General features: G+C 36.6%; 1 protein-coding gene across 15 annotated transcripts in view; it reads right to left on the reverse strand.

The window, feature by feature from the left end:
- DMD (dystrophin) overlaps nucleotides 1-26,514 on the reverse strand; it is a 1,059,271-nt gene that overhangs the window by 544,839 nt on the left and 487,918 nt on the right. For all 15 annotated transcript variants that reach the window (XM_064646827.1, XM_064646820.1, XM_064646822.1 and 12 more), the window contains one exon: nucleotides 5,507-5,657. In XM_064646827.1, coding sequence (XP_064502897.1) covers nucleotides 5,507-5,657 — 151 coding nt within the window. The remainder of the gene's footprint in view (nucleotides 1-5,506; nucleotides 5,658-26,514) is intronic.

The raw sequence follows: 26,514 nt of genomic DNA on the forward strand, positions 1-26,514 counted from the left end.
TATTTAATATTTTGCTTAGCATAAGAAAGAAGGAGTAACTATTTTACTCCACTTATTCGCTTGAACTCTTTCCATTGCTGATTGCACTTCAGTGAAGAAAGGCCCATGAATTTGTTTTTAACATGAGCTTAAACCACAAAAAGAAGGGTTTTGCTCAGCTAGGGTCCAGGTATCTGATGCAAAGCTCACGTATATTATTTGAAACGTTTCTACTGAGACCTTAGAAACTGGACAAAAGACTGAAATCCATAGGATATCTCTAAATTCAGGGTTTTTTCCTTAGGGGCGGTCACATGATGCACTCAGAGGTGTTTGAGAGGAGGGCAATACCCAGTAAAATCAGTAATCTCTGAATAAAAGTAAGAATGGATGGCATTCATGTAGGCCATGTTTATAACATTTTAGTGCCTAGTCTAGAACATTTAGTCGAAGTACAAAGGATGTGTACAATTGTAAGATGAACATTAAAAAATGAAATAAAATAAAACAAAATAAAATAAAATAAAATAAAATAATGACAGTAGAATCTGTTTTCAATGTAACAATACTGGATAGTGTGCTTTTGGTATTTATAAAATATTAGTCAATAATACATTCCTGACAGATATATGTCCTTCCAGATATGCCCTTGCAAATGAAGGACATTGTAGTATGTACCTTGATTGTTCTAATCATTCTTCTAAACCAATGCTAAATTGTTTTTTCATTCTTTCCAAGTTCTATATTTTCTCTTACTTACAGAATCACTAAGCAAACCTAGAAATCTCTTGGACCAGAAAGAGTATTTTGCTACTTTTTTTACAATTTATCTAAGAATATTTCATATCACTAAGAAATGCTTGTCAAAATTGAAGCAGGTGGAACAAAATTGTACTGTTTGAATCCAAACTAGAACAAGAAGAATCAGAAATTGTTGGCATAACCTATATCAATCAGTAAAGCAGGAAATAAATCTAAAAATGCAAAATCTAAAACATTAAAGCCAAAATTATTATATATAAAAAAGTATTTTTACAAGTTTTAAATTTGGGGGAAAAACAGAGTAAACTATTGATCCACTTGCCACTGTGCTTTCATGTGGTATATGAAGCCTTGAGCACTGAAATACTTTTATTCTCCCCTATACCCTGATTGCATGTACTCTATTCCAGAAAGAACTGTTTAAATTCAATGGTTATTAAACCATCAATATCCGTATAATCCAATTTAGCTATAAAAGAGAGAAATTATTAGCATGACCATGACTTTCAGCACTGAAGCCTGGATTCTTGATATCTTCTTACTTTAAACATCCACAAGACAAAAATATAATGTTCCTGACATTATGGTGCAGCAGAAAGAAGGTCTAGAGAAGGCATGAGTCATTAACAAGCCTTTTGCAGGCTTGGATAAGTACTCTAAAATGTAAATGCTGGACAATTCAATGTATGAACAATTTGAGAGCTCTAATTTACAAGCAATTTCTATATCTACAGTATCCTCAGAAAGCTGAGTATAATTAATAAGGTCAATATTTAAGGTCCTCTGAGATCTTAAAAAATAGACATAATTATCATTGATATCTATGCCTGCAAATTAAAAATTTGAAAAATTAATAATTATATCATAACATTTTTTAAATAACGAAGTTAAGAAAAATAAAGTCCAGATCTTGCCTGTTTGGTGGAAACTACTCATCACTGACCAGTAAGAATAGTTGAATATCATGAAGACAAAGAAATTTCTTCAAAATTCAGACCCAGAACCTAATTATTTTGCTATTGAAACTGCACCACCTAAAATAATAAAATAAACTTGCAACCCACAAGCAGATACAAAATCTAAACTATTGAGCAATTTCTAATACCAATGTAAAGAGCAAATATTCTGAATGTTCTACATTTTTAAAATAACAGTACTATTTTAAAGTTCCCAGGTAATGACTCAGGATTGTAACTTCACAGTCTAGTTCTGAAACTGTTACGGATTTCCTCTCTTTGCATCAGTCTATTTAGCATTTACCTACAACACAAGAACAACTTCCCCAATACTAAACCTTGTTTGCCTCTTTGCTGCATGCTAACGTGGAATTAATTTCCAGTACAACATACTTTTTGGGGTTTTTTGTTTGGTTGTGTTTTTTGTTTGTTTGTTTGTTTTCTCATATGAAATGGAATGTAGATTGGGGCTGCAAGGCAGGCCACAAGAAAAAACATGAAATAAAAAAGTTTAGATAGATGATGGAAAATTCTATTCCAACATTCAGCCATGGTAAGATCCAAACATAAAATACAGCACCTGAGCTAACTTGTTGATGATACAGATGGTATTTCAGTTTGGATAATAGTGTGCTATTTTGAGAACTCATGTTCCAGAAAGAGGAGTAGGCACAGGAAATAAGAGTCAAGTCGTGTAGCTACCATTTGAAAGCAGATTAGAAAACTGTGGCTTTAGTGTACTGACTGAGATCCAATAGGGAAAATGACTGCAGCCTGTGAGAACAGGAGGAGATAAACATCAGGGAGTAGATAGAACTGCACTACAACTCAGTCCTGGCATAAAAATAAACAAACTAAGTGCAAATGCAGGAAGTTGAAGTAGTCACAGTCTCCAAGCATTAAGGAGTAGAGAGACAGAAGAACCTTTCCATCACAATAATGAGAGCAAAAAAAATCTTTAAGTAATTTCAAGACACACATGTTTGAAAGGGATTATATGTGCTATCTGTGAAATATCCTTTTAAATCCTATGTCTCCTAATCATAAAAGAAGTCAATTAGAATTTCTTAAAAACTGAAATGGGATATTTCTCCTCAACACCACATGTTCTGCTCTTGGAAAGTCTTAGTGAAAAAATCACAATAAGAGTATTAAAGTATTCATGACCTGAAATGAAACAATTCTATTATTATATTTCATTCACATCATATATAATGCATAAATGTTGTTTAATATCATGCCATTGTGCAGCACAAAGGAACGCACCTCCCCTTCCCAAATAAACCTAAAAGAATGTAATTACCTTTTAACCTATATTAACATAATCACCTAATCATACTGTTGACTGTTTCATTTTATATTAACATTTGACTCTGTGTATTTACTGAAAGTTAATGAACACATTAATCTCTGCTTTTCCAAAGTAGTCCTACTTAGAAATAGCATTACACTTCTGAATGTTCTGTATATTTTTTTTTCCTAAAACAGTTCCTTGTTGAATACCAGATTATTCACTTGCTTGTGAAAGCATTTTCAAACAAATCCTGTTAATTCTGAATATGGTTCACTAAGCAGCATGATCTCATTAATAAAACAAGTTGCTACTCTAGTAAATCAAAATGCTCAGCTGTTTTAACTGTTTACCTAATGGAAATTCTAATTATCTCTTCAGTCAGCCTCACAGAAGCCTAATACTTTTGAAACAAGACCCAGCAAAATAAAGAGCCAAAGAAGAGAATGGGAACAGTGCAACTTCAGACTGAGGATTCTGTCACAAATAAATATTAAGTAACATTGGGTCTGCATTCTTCAGGTTAATTGGAATATTTTCACACCATGTGAATTTTCATTAGAAAGATACTTTTGTGTGCCATACTGAACTAAAAGAAATGTTTGAGTGACAAATTCATGAGTTCATGAATTTCCCCTTTCTAACACAAGGGGAAAAGGAAGAAAGAGAAAGCTTGATGGACTGCAAAAAGAAAATTCCATTCTGCAAACATATATTCAAAATGTTCTCATGTATTGCACAAGAAAATAATAAATGGATAACAGGTCAGAAGGAGGAGGCTAGGTCAAAGGGAAATGTAGAACGGAAGCAGACTTGTTCTACACATAAGTTTCTGCATAACAAGACATTCTCCCAGGGTCTTTTAGTGTGATGTTCAGTTCTGTACGAAATTCCTCCTTAATGAAGGCAAGAAAACAATGCTTCTAATCTGCTGAAACTCTGAAATGTGCTATTCACCCAGTGAATTTGTAACATCTATCATACACCTTACCTTGATCTGGGCACTCTCAAAAATCAGCCTCTTCTCAGAGAGAAGGTATTGTTTTAGAAAGGGGTTAGAAAAAAAGGAGACAAACTCTTTTATGGATCTGATTTTTTTTTTGTAAATGCTCATTTGAAGCTGCTCAAGGATACAAGCATAGTGCCATGAAGGGTGATGGAGCAGAGGCAAAGCACAGAAGAAAGCGTAAGGTTTTGTGACACTATTATCATTCATCAAATAGACACACGTCTAACTTTACTAACAGATATGTTTTCCAAAAAACACTTTAAACTGTGGGTCAGAGAAAGCAAGTAGAAATTTCAGCTACATGTGAATTCTGCTACCTTTTACATACACAGTGAAGAGCAACTTTAATTCCTTGACATTCTATTTTGTCAGCCAGATCTTAGGCAACTTTCTTCAGTGTTCACTGATAGTAATTTGCAGAAAAATATTTACCTGCTCTTTTAAATACTTTGGCTTGGTGTGTTACTTAACAGTTGCATCCTTTTTTTATACTTGTACCATATGATTTTGTTTCCTTTTCAGTTCAGCGGTTTTAGTAAAGAAATAGCACCCTAATTCTTAAAAAAGTTGTCTTTAAATATTAAAATTCAGAAGACATAGATTTTTTTAACTATAGGCCAAAAAGTAGGTTAGTGTTGCATTCAAAATAAAACTCTACCTTTAATATTAGAGAGACCTAACTTCTTTCAACCTGAAATCCAGGAATTCAATCCATCAATTCAAATGTATAAATGCCAATAGTTTAACAGATTTTGTTTCTTACACACAAGTAGTAATTTATAACCTGAATCCAGAGTTTAGTCAAGTCAGGTTATTCAGCTGAAACTATCTACTTACAAAACATCAGTTTAAAATTAATTCTTCATACCCATTACCATTTCAATCACATAAGAAGGAAATGAAAGAAACCAAGAAACCAAGAAACCAGAGTTATTTTCCTTATGATGCTCAAAGAGCTTGCAAGATGAAAAGCATACAAATTAGAACTGGACAAATAGGAATTAAGTGGCCATTCTGTCACACTGCATTTCACAAAAAAAAAAAAAAAAAAAAAGCAACCATCTTCAAGGTTCTTTGATTAAAACATGAAACAGGCAAAATAAGCAATACTTGCAAGACATAGTTCATGGAATATCTCTTGTACAGCTCAATGGTTAATCGCATTTCTTCCACAAGATTTTAAAATCAAGTCTAATACTTCTGCTGGTCATAAATATCAAATGGAAATTATTGAGCATTTTAAATAAAGACCAAACAATTATGTAACTACGGAAGTACCACAATATACCATGTCATCCAACGTCTTATTTCTTGTAAAAATGTATCTTACCACAAATTAGTGAAAATTCTTAGTTAACCAGATAAACAGAAATATCTGACCAAAATTGTCACTGGCCACTCAACACTAGAAATCATCCTTAAATGAACTGCAAAACTATACAGATTACCCAGACCTGTAAACTTCTTAAACACAGCAGAAAAGATGGAAACAGGTTAATCAAATCATACCTGGATAAATTGCTTGGTTTTCACATGTCCCACGTCTCCAGCCTCTATCTGTGCTCTTGCCAGCTTCTCTTCAGTTTCAGTTAGCCAGTGATTAAAGCTCTTCATGTCACTATGAAAATGTTGCCACTTTTCCAAAGATTTGTCAAACCGTCTGCAAGTATAAATGGAAATGAAATAACAATCTATAGATACTTTATTTATTGACTGCAGAAAAAAAAAAAAAGAAGAGAGTAATGTTGGATGTCTCAGATTAAAATTGGTGTGATACTGATGGCACCATGTATTGGCTTTATAACAGTTATATCAAATAGAAACATGGTAGTACTTCTGAACAGTGAAATTATCATTAAGAAAATGCATCAAAAATCAGTGTTTTATAATTTTTTAAATCCTTGTCAAGAAAATGCAACTTTCTTCAAAGGAATTTCTATTTGTTTTGTGTAAAGGGACCCTTTATTAAACCCTTTTTTTATTATATGTTTAACTTTGAGTGTTTGATAGTTATGCAAAAAAAAAAAAAAACCTAAAAAATGAAAAGTCCTGAAATACAAGGATGACTGAAACCAAATTAAAATATTACATATAGAAGTTTGTACCACAAAAAACCAGAGAAATACTACTATCATGTCTGCAAGTCTACAGTCCACTACATAAAGGACCAGGTAAGTACTTCCAGCACTTTGGGAAGATCTGACCTACTTTTGTCTAGAGTGACTGATGTACCTTCTGCTTCAAGACCTGTTTGCCTTGGCCACTAGCAAGTACTAAAGAAATGAAATGAAGACAAAATTCCAAGGGTTTTTTTGCAGATGGCCTATGTCTTAAGAACTTCAGTTATCCTATGTTTTGGATTGGTGTCAAAATGTAATCACTAATCAGAGATTAGCCAGAATGTTTGTTAGCAGATCATCATTAAACGTGCTACTGTTGTTTAGTTTAATAATCCTCCTTTACAGGATTATAATAGGTTTTAGAGTGTACTTAAAGGATAAAAACAAAGATGCTCAATTATTTTTTTAGGAGGTAATCTGGTTCTCTATGGAAAAACTATATGATTGTTTGAACGTTAAGGCATTTAATTCACAAAATAAAATCACATTACTGTCAGGGAATACATATCACCTTTTCCATTGTACTGATGATTTTTCATTTTTTAGAAGAAAATATAATAACCAAACAGACTATTGACCTGGTTAAAAATTGTAGTCACTCATCTAACTTACTTATTAAAATGACTGCGATCATTTATCATGGTTCTCTCAATTTATTGTTCAAAATGAGTCAAACCATAACTGAAAGGCACATTATAAGAGTTTCTTCAACTAATTTATTCTGGATTAAAAGGAAAAAAAATACATTTAAAACAAATCACCTTGAAAATAAAATTTAAATTCCATTTCTTTTGGTCCAGTATGGTCTCTCATTTTGGACACTACATTAAAAGAGCTTTCTTCCTGTTACTCAGAAAATGAAATTACTCTTCTCAGCATGATGAAGTTTATCAGCAGCTTGAATGCAAAAATTCAAGTAGGGGGTGATATTAGTATGACTGAATTTGTATTTCAGTACTTGCAAATTGAATCTCACGTCACTCTCCATTCTTCCTTCCTTTGCTTTGGGTAATAAGTGTTGCAAGGAGAAGAAAAAAGTTGCAACAAGAAGATGCTTCTATTTAAAGTTTAAAAACTAATGCTTCTTGCTCATTATTCTGCTTATTTCTTATTATTCTGTTACTCTCAGAATAATAAGTATAAACCAGTACTAAACATCAGTAAAAAATACAGGGGATTTATGGACAGGCAAAGCGACTAAAATTAAATGCTCTTTCAGAGATTAAATACTTAAATACTGTCACAATGATAAGAGCAAATGCAGTTGTTGCTGCAGTGGCGGATGCTGGTCCACTTGAAATGGGGTATGAAAGCAGACATCGTCGTGCAGCTTCCTGCTCACACTGTTAGGGGATACTCGCTATAAGTACCCCTAAGTGAGAGCTTCCCTTGCTAAATCTGTGTTGTACATCTGCTTACACACAGTACTACTTCAAAAAGCGTTTTAAACTTTAAAAGCAAAGAGGCTTTTGTTTGTTTGTTTGTTTGTTTGCTTGTTTTACCATTTGCAATCCTGTTACCAGGTGGTGAGTTCAAAACCCACAAAAGGAGAAGGCTAATTAACTACCAACGCTGAGTAGCTAATCTACTGAAGCCTTGGAACAGCAGAATGCAGAAAAATCTCATAAGAGAGCACTATTCTGAGGATTATGAAAACTCAGAAAGTGTATGCCTGCCTCAGGAAACCCAAGCACAAAATTTGAAAGATAGGAAGGTGACATTACAGCCTTGTATACTCTTACCTAGGGATCCACCCTTGTTTGCTACCAGGGACAAGTAATTCAGCTAAAATAACAGTGTTATCTATTCCTCTGTATCTTCATCTACTCAAACTCTTTCCCTTTGACAGGCATGAGCCAAACTGGTGTGGATAACAGGTGATATTTGGGCAGTATTTCCTTTTTGATTTGTCCTTCTCTCTGTGTTTCTAGCACATGCTCAGTAACAAGATGCCAAGAATTAGGTTCTGAACTAGAATGTGTGACTTGTATACATTGCAAAACACATAAGAACTGTACTGACTTATTGCTCTGATACAGTAAAGTAGCCTTTTCTTCTAACTTGAGTATGTTAGATTTGACAAGTGAAATTTTTTCATATATGTACTGACACCCCAGCAGGAGCCATGTTAAGCAATGGCTTGTGGGAACAATTTCATTTTATCATAGTATAACATATTGGATTTATGTTGCCTCTGGAGAGCAAGAAAGAAAAAAAAAGTATACAAAGACAACTGCCAAGGCAATATATAACACAATTTACATTAAGTCATAAAAATATTGGTGCTTTCTTTCCCTCAAAGATTATCACTCTTTTAAACCTTTGGACGTGAATTTCTGTAAGTAAAATTTAATATTCTTTGGCAGTATTGTACATGATATTGCACAAAGATTTACAGATATACTGTCAGTGGAACTCTAAACTCTCTATACAACGGGATTGAACTTGATGTTCCATGTCCCAAGACTGGTGTTTTTAAGAACCGATGTAGAGGTGGAAGGAAAGGCCTTTGAAAACAGGAAAGTCATAAACATAAGATGGGTTACAAAAGTTTGTTAGATTGTTGTTGTTGTAAACCAAATCTAAATTTTGCATGTGTTTCAAATAAATCCTTGATATTTTGACAACATTCCTTGATAAACTAGGAAACCCACTTTTATGATACATTCTGCTCTAGCAAAACTTCACAATGAATTGACCCACACAAAAAAGAATGCTACTTATATGCTTTTCTAAAAGTCATGATTTCTGTAATAAAAATTATTATTATACAAGACGTGATTTATTCATCATATTGGAAAAACATTCCATAAACTTCATTTCTATACTGTTGCTAAACAATGTACTGTAGGATTATGCTAATATTAACCTACAAATTATGCAGTTTTGTCAACTTGATTCAGCACAATTAGCACCTTGTAAAAATACACAAAACATCAAAGTACTATAAATAATTATGTATTAGCATGTGAGAGCATTAACTTTAATACTTAAGGCCATTCTTACAGATAATAAAACAAGAAAACTTTTTTTAGTCAAGCAACTTCTACAATTAAATTGCTTAAAGAAACAGCTAACCCATTTTCAGAGGTTTTGATGTTTTCATTTTATTTCTAAGAATTCATGTTTTTTGAGTGCTTAACTTATATTTAATTTACATATCCTCTCTGCATTTGGACTCAATGTGATAATCTCATTTTAGATGCTGCTACATCGAGATCTTGATCGCAGGTAATGCTGTGGGTCCATTCTGGGATAACACTTGGCTGTTCATATTCTATTCACACCCTTGCACCCTTTCACCCACAAAATAGCAAATGATCAGAAATAAAAAATAAACTGCAACCAAAATAATCATAGCAGTGCCATCCATCATTAAAAATGTAATCTCTCCTGTTCCCAGAAAGTAGGTTCTGCAGCATTACATAAATTAAAAACATTCTACATTACAATTACATTAAAAATATTTTTATATCTTGAATTGTATTGATTGTATTTTTCTTCTTGCCCTGGTTACTGATGTCAATCCTTTTATCAAAGACAATGACAAACTGGCTATGAAAAAGCAGAATCCTGTCAGTCATTGTTGGTTTTTAGGCATCAAAATTCATTTTTATGAAGCATGAGAGAGCAGTAAACTTAATAACCATTTACAATAAATAGTTATGCAGAAAATCCATTGGATTCTAATGGATGCTCTGCATCAACAGTGTAAACAGAAATATTCCATATAATTTATAAAGTACATTCTTCTTCTACACTAAATATTACTATGCATACGAGTTTGAACATCAGAATTCCAATTCTTTTTTCCTAAAAAGTTTTCCTTCATCAGAACAGAGATGCAATGATACATTTTAGAGAACTTTGCCTAGGGAGCTGGACTAAAAGCAGGTAACAACTTCTATAGAGAAAATAAAGAAATAATTAATTGTGACCCTGGTGAAAGAGTAGCATATTTTGCAACTCTGTTATACATAAAAATTATTAATGCATTTGGTAATAAAACTACAAATGTCATAGCTTTCCAAAGTGTAACTGTCTAAGAAATCCCCCAATCAAACCTTTTACATGGAATAAACAGTGGCTCGATTTTGTGGAAATCCAAACTAGTATTTTTGCCTGCATGTAAAGAGTGCGCACACATTTCATCCCCGGGATGGGAGACTGTGTAAACTGCATTGCTAGACAGAATTCTCCTGTGTGTTATTATTACCCACCCTATGGTAGTATCCATCTGATGAAGTGAAGTGAAAAATCACATTCACTTCTGACTGACTGTCAGGGTGATGTTCTTCTCCTTCCCACACCCCAGGGGGTCTGACCTGCTTAAGGCCAACTCTGAAGTGGCACAGTAGCATCAGGCTTTGGTGACCTGTCATCAGGCTGCATGGGGAGAAATGACTGAGAAACCGCATTTGGGGTTTCTGCCCAGGGCTTCAGGGCCATATTTAAACTCAGACCTTGACCTGGGCTTCTCTGTAGGTCTGTCCATGGTGCACCGTGCTCACTGTAGGCATAGTGGGACATCTGGGAGAGGTACTCTACCTGCAGCTGCTTACCCCAGCTGAATCCTCACACTCTCAGACAGACTGTATGCACAGCTCCAGGGCCCTCTGGAGTTCATGAGAGCCCGAAGCTTCAAACAGCCTGTCTGCTGCTGTTTAAACAACACACTAAGCAGTATTTCCACTGTCCTTCAACATCCCAGCACCTATGACTATAGGATGGCCACTGGGAGGTGGGGCAGCCAGCACAGAGTACACAGCTATGTCCCAGCAAGAGGTGTTAGACTGCCTGTGCTGCCCAGTTGCACCCACATCCCAACAACCAAGCACTCACTAACCACTGGAGTGCACTGGATAGGCTCCTGGAGAGAGCCTCTTCCAGGTGGGTTTCATCTGAACTGAATCCAGTGCACTTTTTGGCGTGAGACAGAGCACAAATGACAATACTCATGGACATATTCTAAATCAATATTCTGAGCATCACATTTGGGCTCACAAGTTCTGCTGCAGTTCAGATACAGTCTGGGACAAGACTCAACGACAGTTTCCACAACCTGGTCACAGAAACAGATGCAAGACCCATAATTATAGAGAGCTGGCAAGTCATATCTAGCTGGGGGAAATCAGTTCTCAGAAAGTCCCCACATTACCACCATAATTCAAAAAGGAAAAATTCATTTTGTTGAATTTGTGGCACAGAGTATGTGTAATGCAATATCAAAAGTATATATTACAGGATGTCCCCTCAGTATTCCCCTGTAATTACTATGAAGTGCTTAAATCCTATGATTTCCAATGACAGAGTTCTTAGTTCAACCTGTAATAATATGTTTTATCCTCCAAAATTGCCCTGTTCAAGTCTTTGTTTCCACTGCCTATCTCAAAATCCCCCTACAATGGTGGCTTTAGAGCAGGAGGAATAGCAGAAAACTGATGACACCAGTTAATGCTGGCTGTTGACTCCCCGAGCCTGAAAGATGTTATTTATCCTGTTTAAGGCGTGGTAGATGTGTACAGAATATACTTGCATATTACTTTATATTACAGCAAATACCAGAAAATTAGACTTCCTCGTTTCACTGAAAATCATAATAATAACAGAGCACTTAGCATCATCTTCTTAAAATACTGATGTCTATATTTCAGTGGGTTTTTTTATTTTTTATAGATTTTCAGTCAGTTAAAAGCCTTTTTAATAGATGTTTGGGTTTTTTTCAGATTTTTTTTTTAAAGTTTACAATAAAATTTCATTTAAATAACCCTTTCCCTTTAATTTTGAAAATTCATTTGAGATGGTAACAGGTCCAGGTAACAGTTGCTAGGTCTTAGTGTAGCATATAGTGTAGTTCAGTTTCTCTGGAAAGATACTTTACAGTATCTTTTCTGTCTTTAAAAAAAAAAAATCTTAAATAATTCTAATACCCATTAGTACAATAGAAAAACAAAAAAAAAATCTGTACTATACTCAGAAAGTATATTTTCCAGTACCGTGAAAATTTAATAAGCATTTCCAGAGTGTTGGTATTTGAAAATTTACTTTTTACCTTTGATTATCTGGTCATTTTTATCTTCCTTTGCAGTCAATGTAGAGAACGGATAATATCAATATCTAAATTCAGATATAGACATTATAAATATAGTGCTATACACAGCTATAGTGACATCACAGGGGCTTGCATATTCACTGATTCTCTTGATACTAAAAACATTTCTATGTTAGCAATACCCAAAACAAACATTCACATTTCTTTTTGTTCTATAAATGTGGTATAAAAAGGACAAAGTGAATTGTGTGCATCCAGTATTTTTGTTTAGCCCAACAGTTTTTTGTTCAAAAAAGACACATGAAAGCAGGTAGTTGTGAACTTTAGCATGTAAAGCAGATACAACAGGAATTTAATAAATACTGGTAAGTATCTTGTTTGTCCTTCAAATGCTTACCCACGTGTGTAGAGTCACCACTGTCAAAACTGACAACTCTAGAGAGCATAGTTTTCAACCTCCCACTTATGACAACATCATTCAGATCCTCTAGCATCCTAAACACTCTTGATTAATAGACTCCCAATAAGTGACTCTGACACTGAATGTACTAATTTCAGAAACTGGCTGTCTTTCAGTGCAGATGCAGTGACTCCTCTCACCATACTTGCTTGTAGAGCACGAATTAGGAGTACTGTTGCATGCTGCCTTTGGAAGTTAGAGAGGAATGAGTCACATGATCTGAAAATCTAATATGCTGATGCAAAATCTGGAGACCAAAGACCATTTGCCCACAAACTAGTTGAGCACGTTTACACACAAGAAAAGAGGTATCTGGATCTAGCTGTTTGCTGAAGACAAATGAACGACAAGAAGGTTCAACTATTTACTGTGGTGTGGAAATAATGATAGGTAGTGGAACTGGTTTTTAAACACTTAAACAATGTTTGGGTTGTCTGATGCCATACCAGCAAGCAAATAAGGGCAGTCAGCAATGCAAGTTTTTGCTACCACTTGATTCAACTCAGTTAGGAAAGTTCAGGGTGACTGGATGGAATAGCTTCCAGAAAACCACTATGAGTTCTGAAGACAACTCTCAGAGGCATGAAGTGTGCCTGTCCAGTATAGGGGAGGTTTAGATTAGATATTAGGACAAGGTTCTTCACCCAGAGGGTAGCTGAGCATTGGAACAGGCTCCCCAGGGAAGTGGTCACAGCACCAAGCCTGACAGAGTTCAAGAAGCATTTGGACAATGCTCTTGGGCGCATGGGGTATCCTGTGAGGGACTAGGATTTGGACTCAGTGATCCTTTTGGGTCCTTTCCAACTCAGTATATCCTATGATTCTAAGTCTAGTAAAGAATCCGAAACACATCATCCTATCTGTTCCTCACTGATCTCAAAGAATAAAATGTGTGTGAAGCTAACTCAAATTATGCAAGCGAGTTATTAATTAAAAAAAATTGTTGCTGAGGTGATGACAGAGACCAGCACTGTACAATGTAACATGGTCAGATACTGCTGCAAAGGCCTTCATAAATCTTTCTGAGCAGTAGAGTGTCTGCATTGCACATCCTGTTCTTCAGTAACCAGGAGGAAAAAAACAGAATATAACTGAAACAGACTCTAAGGTTATATAGATTAAAACGGTAACAGGTAAGTTTAAGGAAGTTTCTGTCTTCGGTTATCTCCTACCTGAAATGACTTTATTTATTTGTTTGTTTGTTTGTTTTAGAACACAGAAGCTAAACAGAAATCTAGTCTTTGGGGACCACAGCAGTACAGCAAGAATCAATAGAATTTGAACGGACATAGCCTTCCTATCAGAGAAAAGAAGCTCACATTTTATGAGCCTCTGATCTTTCATATAGTTCATATGTCAGTCCCACTAGACAGTAAGAGTTATTTACAAAAGATCTGAAACTTAAAAATAAGCTTAATTTAATACTGACTTGTTCAGATTACCAATCTTTATTCACTCACAATATTATAAGTTTGTTTACTCATTCATTTAAAGTTTGCATTGAGATATTAGAGCTCTGTTTAATAACAATTAATATGTTCCATTTTCCTCTGATTTGAGTACAATAACTTTTACTTTCTTGTACAAAAATGTGCAATTATGGTCCCAAAGAATTATAGCAAGATTCTAGGCATAAGAAATTCTGAAGAGAAAAAGATGAGATTTCTAAGCAGTTACAATTAACTTCTACTTATTAAGTGTCCCAGCTAGAGATATTTTTAGTTAATACCTGTTAATTGAACTGTCAGCTATATTAAAACAGACTTGATTAAAACGTCCATACTTTGCTATTGCTACTGTGACCTAACTATTTCATAAGGCTTATTTTACTTCTTTGTAGATAAACTAACCAAAGAAATGTGATGCATAAAGCTCTACAGAATATTTGTGGTGCTTATTTAACTAAGTGGAGTTTTCATAACTCATATTTTGATGTTTTAGAGAGACACACTTCGGTATGAAAATTCAGAACTATAAATTTTCTTAGTACTATATCAAAGCAGAAAGCTTTGGGTGTTTTATTAACATAGAGAGTTGGTAAGCACGATGGAGCCGCCCATCTTTTAAAGATGGGTACGTGGTCATTTTAGTGGCACATACTGACTTTGTAGGTGTGTTCACAGCAATAAGAGTGTTAGGGTCTTTATCACTGCATTGTGTCATGCAGAAACATTAATCAGGTGCTATGAAAGATTAAATCTATGAACATTTTTTTGCATGATGTACATCTGACCTATTTATTTCTACAGGTGCAGCCTCTGGAGACTATAGATTTTTGTGTTATAAAAAAGCCCTGAGAACTCTTTTGAGGAAAATTGTCCAGGATACACCACAAGAATTTTAAATGTTACGGAACATAAGCTTATGTTGAATTTAACATAGAACTTTTAATTTAGTGATAAAATCAAGGAGTTTGGAATTTGGAAATAAATCTTCCAAACAAGTTCTGCACTTTTCCTCAAAGCAAGACAAATAGGTAATTTGAACTGTCGGCAACATTTACTGTTTCATTAAATTTGCAGAAAAGAAAATTGAAGCAGGAAAGAATCCTGAGGAAGGCTGCAAGCAACACATAGGAGAAGAATGGGTAAGGTTTGTGCTAGAATAATATAGATTTCTTTCAATACTGATCCTCTGTTAAAAGGAAGTATGTCTTCTGTGATTTCTAATATTTAGCACAATGAACAATTCAGTTTTCACAGGAAAAATATGAAATGTTCTTAAGAGCGATAAGGTACAACTAAGAAGTGTGGATTTACAACAGGGACAGACGAGGCTTTAATTCTCCTGCCCTTATTAATCATATTTTCCCACCTTACTTTGTGGCTGGTATCTCAGGAATTTCCAGCCTAGCAACACATTTTTTCTCCAGCTCTTCAGATCTGCTTATCAGATGCATGAGTTAGAGAAAAATGGTAGTTTAGGCAGGAACCAAAAGGAAATGGCAGTTTCGGCCCGAAAGACAACCTGACATTCCAATCCCATTCATGGTACATGACCTACCACGCCTGGAAAAAAATCATTACAGTTCCTAACACTGCTTGGACAAATAGCCAATAATTTCAAAATACCATTACATTTTTCTTAGAGCTTGCAGAACTGCAGTTCTATGGTACAAACTTACTTATTAGTAGAAAATAGCACTGAATCAGAGTTTCACAAAAAGATTTTGAGAGTCCCCCTTTGTCTCCAGCACTAAAGTAAGTCTTGTAAATCCCTTGCTTACCAGAGTAACCAGCTAACAGCAATGGATGCTCCTGCAATTGGTTCTCCACAGATACTTTATCCCCTTCCTTCTGTAACTAGGAAACGCAAAGTGATAGTTCCCAGAGGATAAAAGCAATGACAGCAAAGAAGCTCTATAAGCTTAAGCAACTTTCCCTTTCCAAGAGAGGGAGGGACATACAGTCCATTTATAAGGTGACAATCAGCTTGATTTTTCCAAAAAGAAAACCCCTAAAGTAGTTTTAAAAAGGCTTCCAGTCTTCTGCTAGTTCCTGAGGATAAATATAGCTTTCTCCCATTCAACTGTGGAAGGCTGGGAAGGCTGTGGATGTGGTCTATCTAGACTTCAGCAAGGCCTTTGACACTGTCTCCCATAATATACTCCTGGAAAAGCTGGTAGCCCATGGCTTGGACAAGTATACCCTCTCCTGGATTAGGAGCTGGCTGGAGGGTCGGGCCCAGAGAGTGCTGGTGAATGGAGCTGCATCCAGCTGGCGGCCGGTCACCAGTGGTGTTCCCCAGGGATCAGTGTTGGGCCCAGTCCTGTTTAACATCTTTATAGATGATTTAGATGAGGGGATTGAGTGTATCATCAGCAAATTTGCTGATGACACTAAATTGGGAGGGAGTGTCGACCTGCTGGAAGGCAGGAGGGCTCTGCAGAGGGATCTGGATAGACTTGAGAGATGGGCTGATTCCAATGGGATGAAGTTCAATAAAGCCAAGTGCCGGGTCCTGCACTTTGGCCACAACAACCCCATGCAGCGCTACAGGCTGGGCACAGAGTGGCTGAAGAGCAGCCAGGCAGAAAGGGACCTGGGGGTACTAATTGACAGGAAGCTCAACATGAGCCAACAGTGTGCCCAGGTGGCCAAGAAGGCCAATGGGATCTTGTCCTGTATCAAAAATAGCGTGGCCAGCAGGAGCAGGGAAGTGATCCTACCCCTGTACTCTGCGTTGGTGAGGCCACACCTTGAGTATTGTGTTCAGTTCTGGGCCCCTCAGTTCAGAAAGGATATTGAGGTGCTGGAGCGGGTCCAGAGAAGAGCAACAAGGCTGGTGAAGGGACTGGAGCATAAGTCCTATGGGGAGAGGCTGAGGGAGCTGGGGTTGTTTAGCCTGGAGAAGAGGAGGCTCAGAGGTGACCTCATCACCGTCTATAACTACCTGAAGGGAAGTTCTAGCCAGGTGGGGGTTGGTCTCTTCTCTCAGGCACTCAACAATAGGACAAGGGGACACGGGCTTAAGCTCCGCCAGGGGAAATTTAAGTTGGATATCAGGAGAAAATTCTTTACAGAGAGAGTGATCAGGCATTGGAATGGGCTGCCCAGAGAGGTGGTGGATTCACCATCCCTGGAGATTTTTAAACGCAGATTGGACGTGGCACTGAGTGCCATGATCTAGTAAATGGACTGGATTTGGACCAAGGGTTGGACTCGATGATCTCGGAGGTCTTTTCCAACCCAATCGATTCTATGATTCTATGAACTAATCTCTCCCAGATCGCTGTGGGAAAAGACATGCTAAGTTGTTTAACTAGAGAAGAACAGTTGTTTTTGACCAAGTTGTGGTAAGCTATTTTTGTGGTTCTCTGGGCCCTGATTAGGTCTTGTTAAGTCCCAGGTGAATCTGGTGACTGTCATAAGAACATTCCAGCACAGCAAAGAACATTACTGATTCTAATGGGGCTTCTGCAGTATAGCAGTTGTACAGAATGAACTGAAACTATTATGAAAGTGGTGAACAACTGTAGAAGAAAGAAGCTGCTGACTACGCACATCATTCTCTGTAAACACAGATAAAAACACTCCAGTCACCCCAAGATCTGTCTTTATATTTCATAGAGAAATCTTACTTTCATTGTTCCTTTAACAACAGATGGTCAAATAAGTAGATTGAGATTTAAAAAAAATCATGTTTAAAATTCAAAACTTATGGCTTTACCTATAAAGGTAAAAAAGTAAAGCAGGTGTTTAGTTTGCTTGAAATTAGTCAGGAAGAAAACAAGCTGCTCATTTATAGACACATGCATACAAAAGAAAGAGAAGGAGATGAAAGGTAGAAGGAATCCTACTGCTTTCTCTGCTAGCCAAGAAAAAGCTTAATAAAACAAGCTGCTGAAGAATAAAACAATCTTTCTTATTTTTGGACATTACCCTGAGGGAAAAGCTTTGACACAGCAGCAAAGTCTACTTACCTATGCTTTGCTTCCCTTACATGGCAAACATCTCAAGGTTCCACTTCAGGGGGTTTTACTAGATGGAATTACATCCTTGTATTACAAGGCTCTGTAATTAATTTATTCTACTTACTATAAATATGTCTCAGTAGAAAACTAGATGACAGAAGGAGCTGCATATTAGTAGAAATCACACACAACGAACCATTTGTATTAGTTACAATATCGGGAGCATTAAAATGAGAATCCCTTAAAATCATATTTAATCCTAATTGTTAGATTCTTCATTGTCACAAGTAAAATCTTCTTAACATCTTTAATGTAACTTCTAATAAGTTTTTTTCTAATAGCAGTTTAATTCAACAGTTTAGCTGTGTATGTGCAATATACATGTGTACACTCATCTGTATATATACATCATATATATATATATACATCAATTTTTCAGTATTTGCCTGGTATATACTGATGACTCTAGTGTATAATTTATATTTCAAAAATATTTCAAATATAAAAATGCTGACCAGAGAAAATATTTAAACTCAAGGATTATCACATCACTGTAGCCAAGATTCCTTGTGCTTTCTATCAATAAATGGCAGAAACAGCGACGCAGTAAGAGCCCAATATTAAAATTCAGACTTTCTAGATAGAATATGTGTGTTACTCTGTGGTAGTAACATAACTTTTCTAAATTCAAACAGTACTAATGTCAAGCCTAACTGCAAAACATTTGCGCAGATGGAGGGCAAGATTAAATCTATTTACCACTGTCAAGGCCGAGCTGGCTGGGTGCTGGGTTATGTCCAGGGTGCACATACACTTCACAGACACCTTTGCTCACAGAGAAACAGCCCATCTGCAGTAGCTCCACCATTCTCCAGGCAGTTGTCTGGATTGGGGCTTATGTAATTGGGTAACAGATGAAGATTTGGGAAAGTTGTAAAAATAAAACCAAACCTAGTAAAGCTTTTCCAAATCCACTTGTCTAGTCATAGTTTTCATGGCTCTAATGCTTGAGGCTGCAATCAGGCTCCATCAGGAGGGGATGAAGAGGCCGTCAGTGTCAAGGGGAAGCTGACATAGACCACTCTGCTTCACATTCCAGTTGCCGATTTCAGGAATCTGAAAACTGTCACTAGATCTTCATTCTCATCTACCTGTTTGGCAAATACGAAGTAGAACTTTGTCCTTGTCTCCTTTAGCAAAGGTAGGAGTAGGGTGAGCAGTCATTAACCTTCAGGTCATGTTTAGCTCACTAGATTGGATGAATTTGTACACATAGTCTTCTTTACAAACATTGATGATAGCAGGAGAATGAATAGGGTTTGGCAAATTTAGAAATACCAAATGTCTAAAATAACTATGCATTAATGACAATGGTACATTATTTACTCATCTTTCTCATTTCTTAGGACCAAGGCAGAGTATAACAAAGCTGTCCTAGCAGCTATTGCTGTTCCTTCTCTATAAACATAAGGAATCTGGAGAACCTTATCAGCTTGGCATCCTTCAAAAGTGCAAAGCAAAGAACCTGCTTGTCATTTAGCCTAACCGGCAAGAAACTCTGATTGCATCCTAGGATATACATAGGGTATAGTAATGAAAAAGTATCAAAAAAAAGAAAATGAAAAGGGAGGAAGAGAATGAGCCCAGCTGTCTGGCCATCTTGTGCAAGACAGTATTGTTGTTTTGAAGTTATAAAGAGAGAAGAGAGAAAATTTTAGAGAGCTAAAACTGTGGGGTTTTGTTGAAACTTCTGCTATATAATCCACTGTTTAGTGACCAGACAATTCAAAGTTAAGCTAAAAAATAATCATTGTATGCACTTTAATCAAAGTTGCGAGTTTATACAATATAAAAATCTTAGATAATGGTAAGTCCTAGAAAGCTACAGGTTGTTTATAGACAACTTCCCAGTACAACCTTCTCTTACTCTATTCATGGGCATAACCTATTCAAGACTGTAGAACCACACACAACTCAGAACTCAACTGTGTAGTAATCTTCACAAAAAACATGCACCTCCCCTGTCTCTGTCAGAATCCTTAAGAGTGGAGAGGCTACACATAGCATGCTCCCAGAGCCACCAGTTATGGTGGTACAGCACAAAGGGCAAGCTGAATCAAGAATCCTGTTCTCAGCTTCAGTCCCCAAATGACTATAAATATTGATACATCATTTCTGCTCTATCTTAACATGTTCTACAATGCTCAAATGATGTAAAGAATGTTCTTTCATTGAAACATTACTGTTTCAACATTTCTAGCAGCTACACTCACTGCTATCTATTCCAACTTTCTATGCTATGATTATACTAGCTTTCTTTCCTTTAGCTACTTTGAAGGACCATGACTAGACTATTGAGTTAACAGTAACCAGTTACTGAAGTAATCTGAGTTGGTGAAGAAAAAGGATATGTCGACTGTGATTAGTTCCTACTTGTCTTTCACTAGACAAGATGCTACATCTTTGTCAAATTCTTGTCTGCAGTGAATATCATGGACTTGATTTCAAAAACTAAGCATCTGTAACTTCTGCTGACTTCTGCTATAACAGTAGATGACAACTCTGAAAAAGAGGTTTAATAAAAATGGTGAATCCAGCTGGGAATTCACTTGGAGACACAAGTTGACTGAGAAGTATCTTTCTATAAATGTTTTCATAAATGATTGTACACTATTGCTCTACAGACCCTAAGCTGAAACAAAAGCTTGTTGCAAAACGATGTCTATCTCTTTCAGGAGTCATGAGTTCCAGTGCTCTTTTCCTAATTTTTTCCTTTCCTTTAGTAGTGCCAATCCACTGAAAGCAGTGGAGCTGCTTCTGACTCACAATACTATAAGAAAGAGAAGAATCAGCATTACAATACAGGAGGCAAATGGTTAAGGAGCCCTTGTGTTTACTTGCCATGGAACTATATATCTCTTTGTCTGGTAAGGACAATTGCCCTCTCATTTTTACAAAGGAAATAGACAAAGTATACAGGTATTGTTTACAAATCTAACTGAATTTTCAGAACTGATTGGAGAAATGATGCCAAAACAACAAACATGAACAGCTCAGTATTTGCTAGGATCACCATACTTCATGGGTACTTTCATGCAGACATCTCGGAAATAAGCTCTTCCCTGCTACAGGACGTAGAAGATGACATGGGTTTATAGGATGCGTAGAGACTTGGGGAACCGACCAAATGATTGTGCATCCAAAGTGGAAAAAAGAAATGAACTAGAACTGGAATTGCTATTATGCCAGAGGATTTGAAGATAGTGAAGAAAATTGTTGGTCTGTTTAGTGCACTGCAGGGACAAAGACACTCTCATGGTTATTAGAGGAATTTATTTCTAGGCTTTCAGTCTCCCACTGTGTCTACTAAAGACTATCAATTCAGAAATGCAACCATATTTGCTGCTTTTCCTTTATGGGCAAACTACAGTGCTTGTCATTAATCACCCTGACAATATGAAAATGCAACATTATTCTGCTAAGTATTTCCATGCTTTCTGATTTTTCACTCATCTACCAAGTTGTCAAATGCTAGACACACAGACAAGGTACACAGTTGTGTGCAGTGCAAAGGGAAAAAAAGAAAAATGATTAAAGGAATCATAATTGAAATGTGTTTGAGCCTGGGATACCCGTACTGGAGGTTTAAGTTTTTTAACTTAATTTCCTTCCTTGATTATATTATTGATTTGATTTGATTAGATAAGTATAATGGCTCTTAAAAATACTATTCATTGTAAGTTGCTAGCCAGTCTTTCATCTGTTAGGAAAAGCAGGAATACTTTGTTCCACAATATAAACCCCTTAATGGTAAATTCTTAATCCCACCAGTTCTATGCTGAAATCGGGGGGTGGGGGGGGAAATAGAAGTAAACCAGGAAGGATGGAAGAGCCTTAAAAAGCCCAGAGCAAACAGGTGCCTGTGCTACATTTTGCAGTACATGAAGACCTGTGAGTCTGAGAGCAAAAGAGCAACTCCGTGATTCTGCAGATTTACATTTCATCTCAGTTTCCAGCTAGTCAGAGGGCATTTTGTACCCTGACAGAAACGAAAAAAAAATACGGTGGAAACCTGGAAGAAGGAATTTTCTCTTCAGTCGGTCCCGCACAGCACCGGGAGCGCTTTCACTGCAATCCGCCCCCTCGCGGGGGCTCCGGCCCCGGCACCGGGAGAGCGGCAGGGAAGAGAGGGGGGATAAAAACGGGGGAAAAAAACCCACCAAAAACCCTTACGTGAAGACTTCAGTCTTTTCTGAAGCAGGACGCAATCCACAACACACAGGATAACAGGTCCATACTTTCCCGACTCATTAAAATGCAAATAATTTCCAAACACTCCGGTTTGGAGTGTCACAGTTTCTCACTCAGCCCCTCTGTGTGTTCAGAAAGATGGTACTTGAGGGAAGTGATGCTCTTGCGGGTGCAAGGTTAGGATGGAATTTAAGGTTCTCTTCTTGGAAAATCAGTATATTTGTATCTGACCTTAAAAAAAGCATCTGAATTTCACAGATGTGATTCCTGTCTTAATTATAAACTTACAATAATATATTTTTGTAGGATGTTGTGAGTTGATTTAGCCAGATTTGTGAGGGAAACTAAATAAGAGGCTAATAGGACTAGGTATGGAATTAAGAACTATTTAATATGTAAGACAGCTTCTATTACTGCTTATGATTTCTTTGCATGTCATCATTAACAACATGACATCTGAGTAGAAATGTCTTGTGCTACACAGCCAGAAAAAACTTCTGAAGGTTTTGTTGGAGAGTAGTCAGGAGGGAATCTCATGGATCATGAGAGAGCAATGTGTCTTGACTGGATCTACAATACCACAACTTAAAACCTGAATTGCAGAACGTCTACCTGCAAATTAATTCAATTTTGATTATTTCTTAGTTTTACACAGAAAGCAATCATAATTACTGTGTTTTACATCCTATAATAATATATGAAGCCTATATTAAACACTGAAACGTTAATAGATATTTCAGCAAAAATTTAATAATTAAACAATTAAACATTTTTTTCAGCCTACATCCCTAAACTGTTAATCTCCCAAGTTAATGGGTTCAGACTTCTTACTGCTTCAGAATGCACTGATGATTCTGGAAACTGAGATTTACTATTTTTGTCAACAACATCCTATTTTCAGACGTCTTTTTTTAAAATCAAGATGATGAATTTATCATATTGAAAACTTTAAAAGCACTTAGATTTTGGTATACAATTCTGAGATAATGGATGAAGTCTGTGACAGCTACTGAATAAATACTAAATACACAAATCCTAGTCATCTGAATTCTTTAAAATGTGCTTACTTCTGAACAGCTATTGAAACTATGAGCTTACATTGTTGGGTTTCTTTTCTCCTTTTGTCTGACAACAGAAACATAAGCATTTCTTTCTACTTTGGGGACTATATGCCAGAAATTGTTGATTTTGCAGCTGTTCAAAGAATATTTAAAATATTCTTCATCTACATTTTCCTTATACTTTGCTTTTCAATAACTATGCAGCAGACAAAACATAAAACTATTGATAGCCTGTTCTGTTCTTCAGTATATTTGGTCATATTGTTCATAGAAAATTCAGTTCAACATTTTCAAATCTCTTCTTAGTCCATATGAATTAATTCTCAAAAGATATAAGATTATCGTGAGATATGTACTGATGAACTCATAGGACCTAACACCTCTCATAAGTGTATATCTGGGTGTGTATGTGTATCTCACTCAAAATATTGAAACACAAGGCAGAAATTCAGTCCAAGTAGTTAGAATCACTGCAGAAAACAAAAGGGAATAGAGAAAAAGAAATCTCTCCCCCTGTTGGCCAAGAAGTAGCAAAAGTCACTCCTTTCTTAGGCTGGCATTAAGCAACTGCTTAAACAAATGCTTAATTTTAAGCAAGTGAGGTCAATTTACACATTTTATACTTCTGGAGGTTTCACTTCAAGCCCTCTAGTGTGAGACAGTAAACTAAATGCTGCATTGCAGCTGAAGCACATTAGATGCATTCCTGGAGCATATCTCCTGAATTTCTTTAATCCAACAGGAATCCAGTTCAGATGCTCCAAGAGCCCTTCTCAGCAGGACAATCAGAAGATCAGTGCTGAAAGTTCTCTTCTGATCTGAACAAAAAGAGCAATGTGTCTGATGCACCAGTCAGAGGCCTCCTTTTGCCCAAGAAAGACCTCCCTAGCAATGAGTGCTCTAAAGCCCTGTACTTTGAGATTAAGCTCACAAAACCACTTATAGAGCTAAGCTTTATGGCACTCAAGAGCTATGCACATCTGTGTTTTAACCTGAAACCACTAAACTTCCAGTTCAGCAGAATAAAGTGCTACATCTTTTAATAAAATCTGTTCTATAAAGATGAAGTTCCTTTACTTTTCTCAAAATGGTTCCAAATACAATGCAAATGTCTCTCAAACTGAGAGTAAAATTAAAATAGAGTGACTAAGAGCAGTTTCATACATGCATACAACCACATACACAATGATATGTGCACAGAGATTCAATTTATAACAATACATATTATATTTAGGAAGGCAAATTTCTTAGCAAAAACAGCTAAGAAAAGCTGTTTTGCAGCTGGACATAGCACCTTACAATAATAGCTAATGCAAATGGTAGAAGGAGGTCCTGTGTTTAACAGTAATAAATGAAAATCAAACAGTATCACTTCTAGAATTTTATTAACTAGAATTGACAATAAAAAGTTTGCATGTTTGAAAGAAACATGCTTTACACTGAGAGTAAAATAATGAAGGATTAGACTTAGAAGACATTTCTGAAAATCTACATAGTTAGAAATTACATTCACAGGCTTTGGATTGTTGAGAAGCAGGTGCTTGCTTTTCTGAAACTTTTTAAATCCTTAAAGATTCAAGAAATCCAAGCCATTTTTTAAATAAGATGGACAGACATTTCAGGTCCACAGAACAATAACCTCTGATTATTAACATATTCTAGAGGTCTATATCAAGAAGATTCTAGACAGAGACTGCAGGAAACCTTACAGATGAATGCATGAGACTTCAGATGCCTTAAAAGAAGAATGCTTATATCAGAAGGTCCTGATTTCTTTGCAAAATTTTCCACCAGATGCAGTACCTCCTACCATGTCAAGTGTTTTTTCTTCATGAGTATGACATCAGAGTTCCATAAAAATAGAACTGCATAAGATCTGAAAAAGATAATAAGCCTACAACAAAGGCAGAAGTACTAGCAGGGTCCCCCTGCCCTTTCCACTTATAGGCATGATTGAAGAAGGAGAAATCCTGGAAGTAGATGATGGGCAAGTTGAGAATTACATCACAGAACTGAACCCATACAAGTCTCTGCCACCAGCCAGGCTGCATCTCAGGACTCTGAGGCAGAAAAGGTGTCACAGACCAGGATGCCATTTACTTTCTAGGTTGCAAGTTCACATTGCCAGCTCATATCTAATTTTTCATCTACCAATATCCCCAAGTCCTCCACAGGGTTGCTCTCAAGTCATTCATCACCCATCAGGGTAGAATCAGTGAAAAAGTCAACATACTTAATTACAGAGCTGCCATTCAGAGGGAGCTAGATGGGCTGGAGGGTTGAGCCATTAAATTCATCAAGAACAAATGCGAAGTCCAGCACCTGGGAAGGAAGAACTGCTTGCAACAATGCAGTTTGGAAACTGATTGTCTGGAAAGAGGCTCTGAAAAAGGGTTCTAGGGTCCTGTAGGCAGCAAGTGGGACATGAGCCAGCAGCGTGACTTGTAAGCAACGATGACCAACTATATCCTGGGCTGTATTGGCAGCAGCATAGCGAGCAGACTGAGAGAAAATATTAGCCCTCCACACTCAGATCCCATTAGGCCACATCTAGAATACTGTGTCCAATTTTGGGCCTGTAAATACAAGACCATAATGAACTGGAGTGAGCTCAGCAGGGCTCACTCCAAGTCATGGGCCTGGGAAACTCGTTCTGTGAGGAAAGTCTTAGGGAACAGGGTGAAGAGATGGCTTAGATGAACCCAAGAGCAGCTCTCCAACACCTATGAAGAGGTCATTGAGAAGATGTAGTCAGGCTGTTCCCAGGGGTACATGGTGTGAGGATGAAAGACAACAGGCATAAAAGGAAACAAGAGGTTTAGACTAGATATAAGAAAAAAAAATTCACCATGAGGACAGCCAAGCTTTGGAACAGGTTCCCAAGAGGTAGTGCAGTCTCTAGCGTTGGAGGTCTTTAAGTCTTAAGGATAAAGCCTTGAGTAACCTGGTCAACTAGTGTTGACCCTGCTTTGTGCAGGATATTAGACTAGTAGAATTCTTGAAGTCCCTCCCAACCTGAATTATTCTATTATTCTGAATAATTAAGGAAATGAAAATCTCTAAGTCACCACAGCTAGATCTTATATAACACTTTGATCAGTAGCTCAGGATGGAGGGAAAATAAGGAGCAAGGTGGAATCACGCAGAGATAAGTTGCTAA

This window comes from Pseudopipra pipra, chromosome 2 (assembly GCF_036250125.1).
Source record: "Pseudopipra pipra isolate bDixPip1 chromosome 2, bDixPip1.hap1, whole genome shotgun sequence".
In the NCBI taxonomy this organism is placed as follows: domain Eukaryota; kingdom Metazoa; phylum Chordata; class Aves; order Passeriformes; family Pipridae; genus Pseudopipra; species Pseudopipra pipra.